The sequence below is a fragment of the Onychostruthus taczanowskii genome, unplaced genomic scaffold (genome assembly GCF_017590055.1).
Source record: "Onychostruthus taczanowskii isolate IOZ18803 unplaced genomic scaffold, ASM1759005v1 scaffold57, whole genome shotgun sequence".
Classification (NCBI taxonomy): Eukaryota; Metazoa; Chordata; class Aves; order Passeriformes; family Passeridae; genus Onychostruthus; species Onychostruthus taczanowskii.
In genome coordinates this window covers 3,701,313-3,714,190 of record NW_024503346.1, presented here as the reverse complement: position 1 = coordinate 3,714,190, position 12,878 = coordinate 3,701,313, and the positions used below count along the sequence as shown (strand labels likewise).

The window sequence follows — 12,878 nt, the reverse complement described above, 5'->3', positions numbered from 1 at the left end:
CAATGGAGAAAAGTGAATCTTGAGGAATTAGTCGTGTTCAATCATATCTTAATCACATGCATGATGTGCTCTTATGCAGCATTAGAGTAAGAGGCGTCACATCTTGTGTTGTCATTTCTGGGACAGAAAACTGGGGCTGTTGGCTGGCTTTAAATCATTTCTGGCATTAACGAGATTCTGACCAGAGGCTTTATTTCATGTTCAGGATCTGCGCTGCATTATTTCCTATTATATCACAATATTTTGCAAAGGAACAGCTAAGTTACCAAGACTAATCCTTTAAGTCTTTCTTTCTTTACAATGTCAGACAAAATAAGACTATAATATTTCTGTAATCTCTCTTGTATTATGAGAATATTATGATCTATAACAACAAAATCTCTAAACTGCACGATTCCCGTCGGCTCTGATATGCTTAGTCTTGTCCCTTTCTGTCAGAAAAGATATTTCTAAATCTCTGTGATTTCATTTTAACGCACAGTATCTGGTTAAAAATCAGATTATTATTATTGTAAAGCAGAAAAAATAGGTTTCCTTGTGTTTAAAAAATGAGTATTTCTGAAAAACCATGATGTAATACCCAAAGTTCTCCTCTTTCATCAAAAAACTACTTAAAATGAAAGCTTTCAAGCTTCTGCCACTTTTTCCCTACTTGGATATGTACATTTAGATTAATCTGTTGAAAAGTAGATTTTGTTCCCAGACAACTTTACAGCAGCTACCAAGATCTAAAAAAGATTTCTGCAATGCTCTGCTGGCAAATTGCAGGGGAATTTCTTAAGAGAGGGAGGGGAATTTGATTTAAAAACTAATTAAATAAACCCACCAGAATTAGCTTTCCATTTCTTTTAATAGAATGAGAAAATAAATTTTAAAATATATATGAAGTGTATCCTTCTTCTGAGAGATCTGTCCTCTTGGATAGAGAGAAAACATCATCCCATACTTTCTATTCAGAAAGTTTGGGTTTATTCCTCTGCTGGTATTTTATGATGTCTAAGCCACTAAAAGTAATTTAGTAATATTCAGTAATTTAACTCTTTTATAATTATTTCATTAGAGCAGCTATGCAAATAATGATCTGAAAATTCATAAGCTCATGGCAGTGCCAAGTGTTTGGGTTGGACAGGTTGGGGTTTCTTTACAGCTGGGTTTTTTTTAAAAAGTTATTGCAAAATATGACTAAAACCCTAAAAAAAAATAGGTGAATCAACAAATATTAAATTCCGGGGTGCAAAGCAGAATAGATTTTCTCCAGGTGCAGGACTCAAATAGCTGATTATAGAAAATATCATCTCCCAAATAAGAGAGATGAGTAATGCCCGAGGTCATAGTGCAGCTTTTTCAGAAAAGGTTGGTAGAACTAGAGACCCTGGATGTGTTGGAATAAAGCCTAGAAGTTGTGTTGTGAGAGCAAGAGTGAGAAAAATATAAATGGAACAAGTTATTGAAAACAGCTTCTCCTGCTTTTTTGCTCCTGGGTTCTTCTTTCACAAACAAGGGTTGTTTAACCCCTTCATCTCCTGCCACCCACAATGACTTTGGAGCTCACTGACAACTTCCAGCCAAGGATGGAGTTGATGAAAAATGACACCAGTGGCCCTGGAAGGTGCTGCCTGCAGGCAGAGCCTGGGTGTGAGGTCAGCTTTGGTTCCACACCAAAGCAGCCACAGGAGAGCTGCTGCTGTGAGAGCCTTGAGGGAAGAGGGTTCACCCAGCCTGACTCTTCTTCAGACAACAGAGGAGCCAGTCTGAAGACCTCAGTGATAAATGGGATTTTTAGCAGTTTAAGATCACAGTGAGGGCTGAAAATGCTGGATCTGGAGGGGGGCAGGCTTTGCTGGCTTCTCTGCTGGTACAGCAGTAACACCCATTCTATTTCTCCATCTGGGAGAAAGGCCCCTGGAACAGGAGCTACTGAATTTGCTAAGGCAGGAGAGCTAGCTACTAGAATGAACTCAGACTGGATGGCAGAAAAATCAAAGAACTGTAGAGAAAACAGACTGAGAAGTAAAAGTTGCAAGAAGCTCTACCCTGTCACATGAGATCAGGAGAATGTAAGGAGGCACCAACCCAGTGAGACAGAAGGAATGCCAGTCTTCCAGACCAGCCTGTGCTTCAGTGATACCTCCTTGGACTAAAGAGAGATACAGGATGAATTCCTGTTAGTTAGGGTTTCTTCTTAAAACATTTTCATTCATGCACAATATTCTGGATTTTTGAAGGACGCTCCTTTGTACTTCTACATGTTAAAATTATCTTTTACTTGGCTTCCTTTCAGTTTATTTTTCTGGTTGAATTGCAGCAGCAAATGTACACCATAACACTAAGAAGTCTCTCTGCTATCCATCTTGACAGCTGTAGTTCACATTCCCTATGTTTGCCTTAAGAAAATCCACATCTGATCATGTCAGCTGTTAAGTTCACCACTGCCGCAAGGGTTCAAGGCACCAGCCTGGGGTAGTGGCTGATATTTGCTCCCACTATAAATCAAACAGAATCAAGGGTTTAGTGAGGATACACAGTTTTTGTGTCACGCCATTCCATCCTGAATTGGCATCAGCAGTTTACAGTAAAATAGCACATTCTCAGGAACCTCTGTTTTGCTCCTAAATTTGGGGATTCCCAGGTGGCAGGAGCTCACTTATGTTCCTCACTTGCAGGAAGATGTGTTATTAAGTTCTCTGCAGTTAAGTATCTCCTGTGAAATCTGAAGTGACACTCACAGTTTATCTCAGTTCTGATTTTCCCATTAATTTTCTTGAGTTAAACAAGAAACAAGGCATTTAAAACTTATGTTGGACAAGTGGAGAATTTGTATGAGTCCAAGACTCCATTTGCCTTTTTCTAGAGCTTTCTCTGCATAGTTTGCATAGTTGGTAGTCTAATATGAGTACATATTCTCTCCTTCTAGGCACTGTAACATTGAGCAAAGTCAAATGAGCAACTGTCATGGAAGGAAACATTTAAGCTGAAGTTAAGTTGAAGTGCTGTGTCTGAAAATAGGATGTTTTTTCTCCTTGAAACCTCTGCAATCCCAGAAAGCTGCTACCCAGTCTACAGAGCTGCTATAATTAAAAAAAAAAATTACATTTTTTCTTCTATCCTTAATGCAGAGCTTACAAAATTACAGAACTCCCATCTGCAAAGCATAAACTTCAGTGAAACCCAATTAAGTCAGTGTTGCATACACTATCACGTTCGCTCTATTTAAATATTCCACACAGATCCATCTCATTCATGATGGAACAATCACAAATGAACTTGCAAGAGCCAAAAAACTCTCTTGGAGGCTGATTTCCACTCAGGTTCTGTCTGAGCTCCCCAAGACAGCAGCACTGGTTCGAGATGCTGAGCAAAGCTGCCCAAAGCATCAGCCCCTGTGGCTGTTGTTTGAAGGCAGCACAGGAGATTGACCTGAGGATTTCATGTGGAATTTATGGGTGTTCCTCCAGACACCCTTCCCTTTGCTCCCAGCCTGTCCTGAGCTTCCAGCTCCCATCAAGAACACTGTCCCAGGCTGGACACACCTCAGTCCTGAGCCAGGGCAGAATTTCTTATGTTCTTTTAATGGTAAAAGCCCAAGTCTTGGTGCAGTCAAGGCTGTTTAGTTGAGAGATGCAGAGTTCTGAGAGCAACTGAATGAGAAGTGACAGCCATTCCCAGCAGATCAATATGGACAAGGCACAGGGAAGGCTGCCTGGCCCGAGGGATGGAGCAGCCCTCAGAAAACAGTGAAGGCTTCACTGGGCTGATGTAATGCAGTGATCTATGTCCACTTGCTGGTTATGCAGTTCAAGGATGTTAAAAAAAAATTAGATTAAGGAAATTAACACACAAACTGTCTCTTCATTATAAGAACAATTCTGAAGTGCTTTATGCACAAGGACAAGCTTTCCTTCAGCTGAAACCACAGGTCCACACTGCTGACCCAGAACATCAGTGTACTACAGAAAGCAAGAGAAGACCCCTTTGATTCAGATATTTCACTGAAATATTTATGCAGACTCAAGCACGGAGCTATTGACCTGCCTCAAGTCACTGTATGAGGTTCTCTCTGGGGCAAATTGTGTATATGTTAGGCCATAAATCAACTAGAATTTCAAACAAAAGCAAGGGATTTAATGGGTACAAAGAATCCATTGTATTAGCATCCAAACTGGCTACATTTTGAAGCAAAATCAAGGTATCATATTTAGTTTTACTTACTCTTGGTATTTATAGACTTGACCTGCTTAGAGAAGCAAGGGCAATTAATTCTACATATTAAATTTAAAAAATACAAAGACATAAATTTGATTTTAAAACCCCATTTTATAAATAAATAAATTGTGTAGCCCATTCACTACAGCACGACTTGGGCAGTCTTGAAAGAGAACTCCCAAATCAAATATTTTGGAAAAAATTAACTCTGTTACTTAACTACTCACTAAAATATAGTTACATTTCCAGATAAACATGACTCCCAGCATTATGCAACTCATTCCATTCTCAAAGTGTGGTGCAAACATTAACTGAATGAATAATATTAAACCACCTTCATTCATAGCTAAAGTGTGAAGATCTTTTATTATTTAACAGAGAGGAGTTTCTCTTATTTGCACAGAGAAACAACTACTTGTGTGCACAAGTTATTAGGTGTGTAAATTAGGTCTGAGTTCTTTTACATAAGGTACGCAATCAAATCTGGGGTTTACTTTTATTTTAAAAGAAAACTTGAATTAAAGAGACAAAGGTAAACATAAAAAAGAAAGCCTGAATTAAAGAGGCAAAATAAACATAAAAAACCACCAGGTATTTCCAATATGATGACCTCACTCTCATAAATCCAGTCTAGGTTTTAATGGTGCATAATCAGTATTTCCACTTCTTGGATAAAGAGGTTTTAACGGTTTAAGTGTCTTTTCAGCAACATTCAGACTACCTGCCAACTTGGGATTTAGAAGAAAAGACAACTTTAAAACACTTTTTTCCCCATTGAAGCTCTGTATTTCCTTTACAGAACTCTAAAGTTTGGCTAAATACAAATCTCCAAACACTGGGAACACTCAAACCCCGGAAAAGCCTAAATCCTACCCTCAGCATGAACAGCATACTTATTAACTGACCTCATTTAATTTCTGCAAAAGTAGCATTAAAACATAACTTCACCAAGCACTTGATTCCCGAAATAAACTGAGTATCAGTAAGTAAAACACTCAGGCAACAGCAAAAAGCAGTTTGTGTTAAGTGTGCATCATGTTGAGCAATGTAATGATACTCCAGCACTGACACAAATTATATGTGCAGGACCAAAATTCTGCATTTGGAGCAAGAGAATCCACGCCCAGGAAGCGCCACTTCTGCAGCTTCCCCAGCACTGTGCCCATCCTCCTCTCCAGAGGTGGAGAAATCCTTCTCCCCTCCTGGAAAATGCTGGAGCAGAGCTGCCATGGGGGAGAAGAGTCAGGTGCCAGGGACAAGGGCTGCTGGGGAAAGAGGAGATTCTCTGCTGCAGGACACAGAGGAAAAGAGACATCTGTGCTTCCAGAGGAGTTTCTCTGCATCACAGGGACTTGGGGTCCAGTTAGATCCAAACAAGAAGGGACTGGGAATTTGAGGAGAAACAAAAAGGCTTTCTCAAAAGCACAGCGGATCATTTCTTAAAATAAAACTCCCATTGTAGTACGTGGTAACATGGTGATGATTTTTCAGGCGCTGTGTCAGAAAAAACTCTAACTCTACATTCACACAAATAGCAAATGTTCTGGGAAGCTTTATAGGACTCAATTTGGATTTCAATTGAAAGGAAAATGGGATATTAACTAATAATCTGCATGTTTCTAGTCAGTACTGAGTATTCCTGAGTACAGACCCCATTAGGTGTGGAATAGTAACTTTCTGCAGGGAGCCCTTTGGTTAGGAATAGGAACTTCTGAGTGAGAGAATATCACTAACTTCCACATAAATAAATCATACGGTTCAGGTATAAAGTGGAGCAAAAGCACTGATTCGATCATTTTGTCCATAAATTAATAAAGGAAAGGATGTAGGAGACCTGGTAAAATTCTATTTCAGAAGAAATAAAATGCAGATGAAACAAACTCTGTTAACAGAACAGACTTGTTGATAGATGAAATGGAAACCAAAATCTTTCTGGTGAAAAAACAAAACAAAACCCAAACAACTTTTTAAAGGTGTCCTGGCTCAAGCATTAGGATCAAATGTGAAAATTCATGCAGCAACTAAAGACATCACAGATAAGCCTTTAAGTCCCTGATTTAAATTGTGGTGATGTAAACTACTGCAGAAGGACGGAGCAGCCCAGCTGACAGACAGGGCACCCACAGCATCTCTCTGTCCTCCCTCTGCCATCAATTTCCTTCCATCCAGAGCACATGTTGGAAGTTAAGCACACCCTTAGAAGATTTTCTGAATTATGGGCCTGGCATGAACAGATTTGCAGCAAGAATGACTCGAGCAGATCCAGAGAGCTGGCACCAATCTGTGTGCACTCCAGCTGAATTCCTGCTTGTCTTTGCCTTCCCTCTGCTCCATGCCAGCACCTGCAACCCAAACCTACCACACTTTATTTTCAATCTGGTTTTGGGTTTCCAAACATCCCCTGCCAGTAGCTTCCAACATCTCTGAGGTTCCCATTGTCCTGGTTAAGGGGGCAGCACAGCTTTCCAGTGGCTCACAGGCTCCCTAGGACTGCTCGAGACTCAGACTGAGCAAACTTGTCCAAGGAACAAATACAGCAGAAACAGGAGTCAAATAAAATCTTTAGAAGCTAAATCAAAAATGTTAAGAGAAGACAATGACAGATATGGAGTGGCACAATCCATCCAGGGGTGGTTAGAGCTTCAAAACAAAAGACAAGAAAGAAAAAGCCATATTAGAGAGTATTCCCACACCTGCTGTTTATTGCATCACAACTTTCCCTGGCTGTTACTCGGATGGCTGATGTCCTTCCTCACACTGCCTGGAAGGCCCTGCTGGGCTTCAGGTCAGCCTCCAGCCCAAAGAAAGATGATGTAAAAGGAACATAACAGTTCAGTTCTCATCCCTTCTTAGCATCCTAGAAAAATACTAACAAGAATAGTGTCTGCTACAGAATGTTTGAATTATGAAAAGTAGAAACAGTGATGGAGGACCTTTTAAGTCCTATGCAGTTGTTCTCCCCTGGAGTAATTTAGAGCTCAGTGCTGCTGGTGACACATGGTATCAATAGAAATAAAAAGGGAATTAGTGTCTGGTGAAGACATAATCATGTATCTCTGGAACAGCTACTCTGCAGTAGCTTTAACTTGTCAGGTCTTGAAGCACGCCACACCAGAGGAGAGGCTGAGGAGCCCCCCTTCACCAGGCAGTAAGAAATTATGATGACAGAGCTGTTAACAACATCTAACACCACTGCCTGCAGCACAGCAGCTCCCTGCTTCAACACAGATCCTTCACTGGAGGACAAGGAACACATGGTGGACCACTGGCAAGGTCTGCTGGAGAGCTCAGTAATGCCCATCCTGAAGATTTTCTTTAATTGTGTGGTGCCAGGAAGGAAAGGCAGCAGCACAGAGAGCAAAACGTGATGGCATCAATGTGTACTTATACAAATTCAAATGGATTATCCCAAAATTAAGGGGGGGAGGGGGGTGACATTTTCACACATTGTCATGGTTGTCTGTATCTCCTCAAGTAATACAGAGTTTTGACATGGTGTGTTCTTCTCCAGTCTGTGCACCCCTCCCTTTTTTGATACAAATCAAATGAGATTGTCAATCTTCCCTCTGCCCTGTGACTGCTGGAGGGATATAATGAGAGCAATATTTTGGCTTCATGCAACTGTCTCTCAATTAGATGGTGATACTGAAATCTGTTCTCTTTAGACTCTCCTTCCTCTCTTGTTCCTTATCTGGAAAGGTGGAGGAGGGAAAGGCATAAAAGATAGGGAGACTCTTGACATCCCTGAAGTGTTCAAGGCCAGGTTGGATGGGGCTTGGAGCAACCTGATCCAATCAGGTTAGGAAGGTGCCATGCCTGTGGCAGGGAGCTGGAACCAGATGATCTGTAAGGGTCCTTCCAACCCAATTAATTCTATGATTCTATGAATGAGATGAAATTCACTTTCTCAACAACAGCCTGGCCTAGAGACAGTCTACAGTTAAGCAAGACATATTTTGATGTCTGTTTCCCAAACTAAGGACATCCTCCTTTTTCAAGGCTTGTTCACTCAGTGTGACAGTGAACTTAAACAGACTCGAACATGAAGCCCATTGTTTGTTGTACTACAGCAATTCTCTTAAAATACTGCTCAGTGGCCATAAAATAGTTCACTTAAATACAGACTGAAATGCATGATTTTATCTTAAAGGAGAAAATAAATAACTGATCCAATTAAAGCAAAAAACCACTGTTTCCAATATTCTCTGCATTACCAATAGAACCTCTATGCACCATTTAAATGCTGGATGGACAAAAAAGATGATTTTTTGTCAGCAGAGCCTGAACTAAAGTCCATCTTTTCTTCTTAACCATGACTGTGACATCTTTACTGATCAATGTGAGGAGCTGCTGTTTTAATTAAAGTTGCACATGAAGGATCTAAATCAGTGAATTTGTATCTCTGTTTTGGAATAAATAGCTATTAACTGTCCCTAGTTTAGTTTACTGAACATCTTGTTTATCTGACTATCATAGGAATATTTGTAAGATGGTAGTGACATGTGGTAATTTTGTAAGTTTTTTACATGTGATAATATTCACTGTAGTCTGTAAAGATTACAGCTCTTCTAAATCAAGGTTATAAAATAGCTTTTCATTTCTACAGTGAATGCTTTGTGAGGAAAGGCACACTAGATAAGAGGCTTTATCATGAAGCCTTTATTGTTCAAGGCTTGGAATAATTGCAGCTTCTGCTAGCATTAGTCAGGACTGCGAGTGTGCAGGACTTCTCAAAATCAGCATCTAAGGCTACTTGATCCAGCCAGTTACTGAGTAATCCCATGCTCTGGCTGGATAAAAACAGAATCCTCTTTAAAATGAACAAAACACAACAAAAACCTCACAAACAAACAAACAAACAAACAAACTTCAGCTCTGCTCTACCATGGGGAAACTCCCTTTGACATTTCACCCAAGTAACAGTTCATCAAACAACTGCACATGAAGCACTGGGAAGGTGAACCAACATCTGCATCTGCAGCGTGCTCATCCCAAATTCCTTGCATCTGATGCCCACATTGCTCAGGGTCAGCTAAAAAGGGATGATTTGGTCCAGTGAGAGCAGATTCTGAGACAGCCAGCAAGGCTCAAACCCTGCTGGGATGGGGCAGTTCCTCTGGTTACACTGGTGCTTCAGGAGGGAAAGGGAAAAGAAGCATTGCATCACAGGATTTCCTTTGGGAAATACATGAAAATCTTTATGCTGCCAGCTCTACACTCTAAGCCATGGCACTGAAACTTCCTGCATAAAACTGGTCTAAACCAAAAAATCCTGTAATTGTACAGGTCAAGAAGATGAATATAAATATGCCTTTAAACCAAAAAACCACCAGGAAATTTTTCAGAGTCTAGGCTGCCTTCATCTATTTCCACATTTCCTACCCCAATATCCTTCCCTCAGTAGGACAGCCAAACGAGCTGGTGCAGAATAATCTCTGCCCACATCATACAGCCAAAAACTGCTCCAAAACAAGATGGGATATGGCATCGCTCAAAGGCCAGGTAAAGGCAGGAATGGTTTTTGTAGGGATCCTACATCCTATTATACTCATATTTTGGTATAATTTTTGTCTGTTTGTCTGTAAATTAAACATGTAACTTAAATTATAATAACATTAATTTAATAATATTTTGGTATAATTTTTGTCTGTCTGTAAATTAAACATGTAACTTAAATTATAATAACATTAATTTAATTTTTAGATTAAGGAAGAATTTTACATGCTCACACTTCCCTACATGCTTTGTCTGCGAGCAGAGTTGGAATGTAAACACAAACTTTGCACATATCATTTCCCACTCCTAAGACTGTCTTTTGACTTAGAGTCCATTGATGATTATGCTGGTATAATGACAATGATACAATTATTTTCCAGGACAGTAAAATAATATAAACTGCAATTACTTCATCTAGCATTCATAATTCTTAAAATAGTATAAATTGTATTCCGGATTTTTAAGTAGCCAAATGTATGAAATTGCTCATAGTGATTGCTCACAACACTGCAGAGTAAAATTTTATCTAAATTAAGCAATTTAGGTTCATTTTATTATCATCTGGAAGCATACAGATGTTCAATACTATTTGATGAACAAATTTAAAACCTGAAAATCTTACCAAACATGCTAATCCTACCACTGACTATTCATACCTACCTGGACAAAAGCCATATGTATTTAACACCTTTTGTTTGTCTCCACACATTGCATGAATGACAGAATACATACAAGACACCTTCTCTTGCATTTTAGTGGAGCTTCTGCCATGCAATGGGACACTGGTTTATCTGATGGGGTCTGTGTTAGGGGAAAAAATGCTCCTTGGTATTGACAGCTCCTTCTCCTAACAAAAAGCACAATAATGTTTATATCTTTGTCTATTTGTCAGACATGTTGTGTACTTTCTTTGTTGTGTATCTCACGAAGGCCAAAAGAATTAATTAGCAGAAAACAATCTAGAGGAATTAAAACAGAGGTTGCACACGCCTTCCTTGCATTAGTCACTTCTGCTTCCAGAAATCAAATGGCAGAAACATACATTCCTCTTTCAGCCAAGATTGCCCCTTTGGGAGTGAGTCGAGCAGTTCATGTTAGAAGAGTCCTTTGTTCCCTTCACTTAGGGTATCAGAACAGTTGGTAATCAGGGATAAATCATCCACTGTTTGCCTGAATTCAATTTGTATTTCACTCCAGACCAGTGTGCTCACAATTGCTTGATAAGGCAAATAAATAGAAGAACTTAAATTAGATACAAATATTAATATCCTCATTGGCTCAGAAGGAAGCAATATAGCAGGTGTATGAATAGAGCCTGGAATATTTTATTTACTCAGCAATCTGAGAAAGGGAGCAAAGTTCAACCCGAAATTGCATCCAGGGACTGTCTCCTGCAGGCTGATAGTGCCTGACCCAAAACCTAAACCCATCTCTAGGCTTAGGAATCAGTAGTGGGGAGTGATGGTCAACACCCCATTCATTGTCTTTATGCCGTTTTGATTACTTCTTTTCTCATAAAGAAACCTGACAGCTCTTGTGTGTCCTCCATCTATTCAGGGAAACTGAGAGTAAACTGGCTTTTACTCTTTGCTTCCAGCTTGCTGTTGTGCCTTTCCGTGCAATCACATCACATCAAAGTGATGTAGCTATTTGTTTCTTTTTTTTTTTTTCCTAAAGGTCTCAACACTGCTTAGATTCTGACTATCTGAAATTACTGAGTCACCACCAACAGACATTTAGAATTACTCCTCACAGTGAAGATGAAAACACCATTTGCCATTGTTTAAAAAAAAAAAATCGAATCACAATATTCTATTAATGCACTAACGATTGGGCTGTGTCCCCTCAGCACCACCCTCTATGCCCACACTCCACAAGGAGATTACGCTTCTCCCCGTGAAGTGAAAATTACCTTCTTGTGGGCAGAGAGCGTTTAATTATGACTCTGCTTCCCTTGTCTCCATGGCGATCCCATGCAAACAGCCTGCTTTATTAGCGCTCATTTCCCCTCCGCACAAAGTCATCAGTGAGCTCTGCGGGAGCGGGGGTCGAGCGCTGCCGGCGGCCCCGGGAGCCGCGGCCGGGACGCGCTCGCTCGGCGGGCGGGCAAAGCCGCGGGACGCGCTCGCTCCGATCCCGTGTGCAGCTCAGCCGCTGCACCATTTCGGCACTCCCTGCAGGAAAAATGTGTTCCCAATTGCTGCCCGCCCGTGGCGGACGGGCTCCCTACAAACTGGCGGGTGCTCCCGGCGCGCCCCGAGCGCCGCCGGCCAGAGCGGGGCGGTTACCTGGGTGCTCCCCGGGGCCCGCGGGGTCGGTGAGGATGCTGGGGTCACTCTGCGACCTGCCTCGCGGGAGAAAGCAGCCGGTCCCTTCTTCCGATGCAGCCATGAGGTGGAGGGCGGGAAGCTCAGAGGAGGAGGGAGGAGGAGGCGCTCATGGAGCCGGAGGCGGCCGGGGGACAATGGGGACGGGGGTGCGGCGGCGGCGGGGCCGGGGCGTCAGCCGGGCAGGACCAGCCGCGGCAGCATCTTCCCCGGCGCCGTCGGCACGGCTGCGGCGCGGCGCTCCGGGCGCTCAGGGGGCAGCTCCGGGCGCCTCAGGGGGGTGGGCCATGCCGCCTGGCGGGGTGGGGAAGAGCCGGGGCGCGGGCCGCCCGCCCGGCCCCCCGCCGCCGCCGCCCCCTGCCGGGACTCCCCCCCGAGCGCCGCTGCCGGAGTCGCCTCAAGCCGCCGCGCTGCTGAGCGCATCCGTTGGAAAACATTGGGATTCTCCCATGGTGCCCCGCGAGCGCCCGCCTGACGTCACGGGGGTGGGGTGGGCGCCGCACCTGCACTGCACAAAGGCGGGGGCTCCGCAGGTGCGCGGGGCCCGCCCCGCCCCCGCTCTGCGGGACCCGCCCGTGGCCCCGGAGCCGTCCCGGGGCTTGTCCCGTCCGTCCGGGCGCTTTGCCCCGCGGCAGGGACCGGTGCGATCCCCCGGCACCGGGGCAGCCGCGGGGCTCGGTGTCCGCCGCTCGCCTCGCCCCGGGGCCGGCGAGAGAGGGTGTCCCACGGGGGAGGGTGTCTCGTGGGGGTGGGTGTCCCGCAGGAGTGGGTGTCCCGCGGGGGAGGGTGTCCCGCAGGAGCGGGTGTCCCGCGGGGGAGGGTGTCCCGCAGGAGCGGGTGTCCCGCGGGGGT

At 43.2% G+C, this 12,878-nt stretch overlaps 1 protein-coding gene across 2 annotated transcripts in view; it reads right to left on the bottom strand.

Moving 5' to 3' along the window:
• The window catches only part of PHACTR3 (phosphatase and actin regulator 3), a 101,319-nt gene extending 88,952 nt beyond the window's left edge, over positions 1 to 12,367 (bottom strand). For both annotated transcript variants that reach the window (XM_041417897.1, XM_041417898.1), the window contains exon 1: positions 11,988 to 12,367. In XM_041417897.1, coding sequence (XP_041273831.1) covers positions 11,988 to 12,090 — 103 coding nt within the window. In that variant the 5' untranslated portion in view covers positions 12,091 to 12,367. The remainder of the gene's footprint in view (positions 1 to 11,987) is intronic.
• Positions 12,368 to 12,878: the final 511 nt, after the last annotated feature.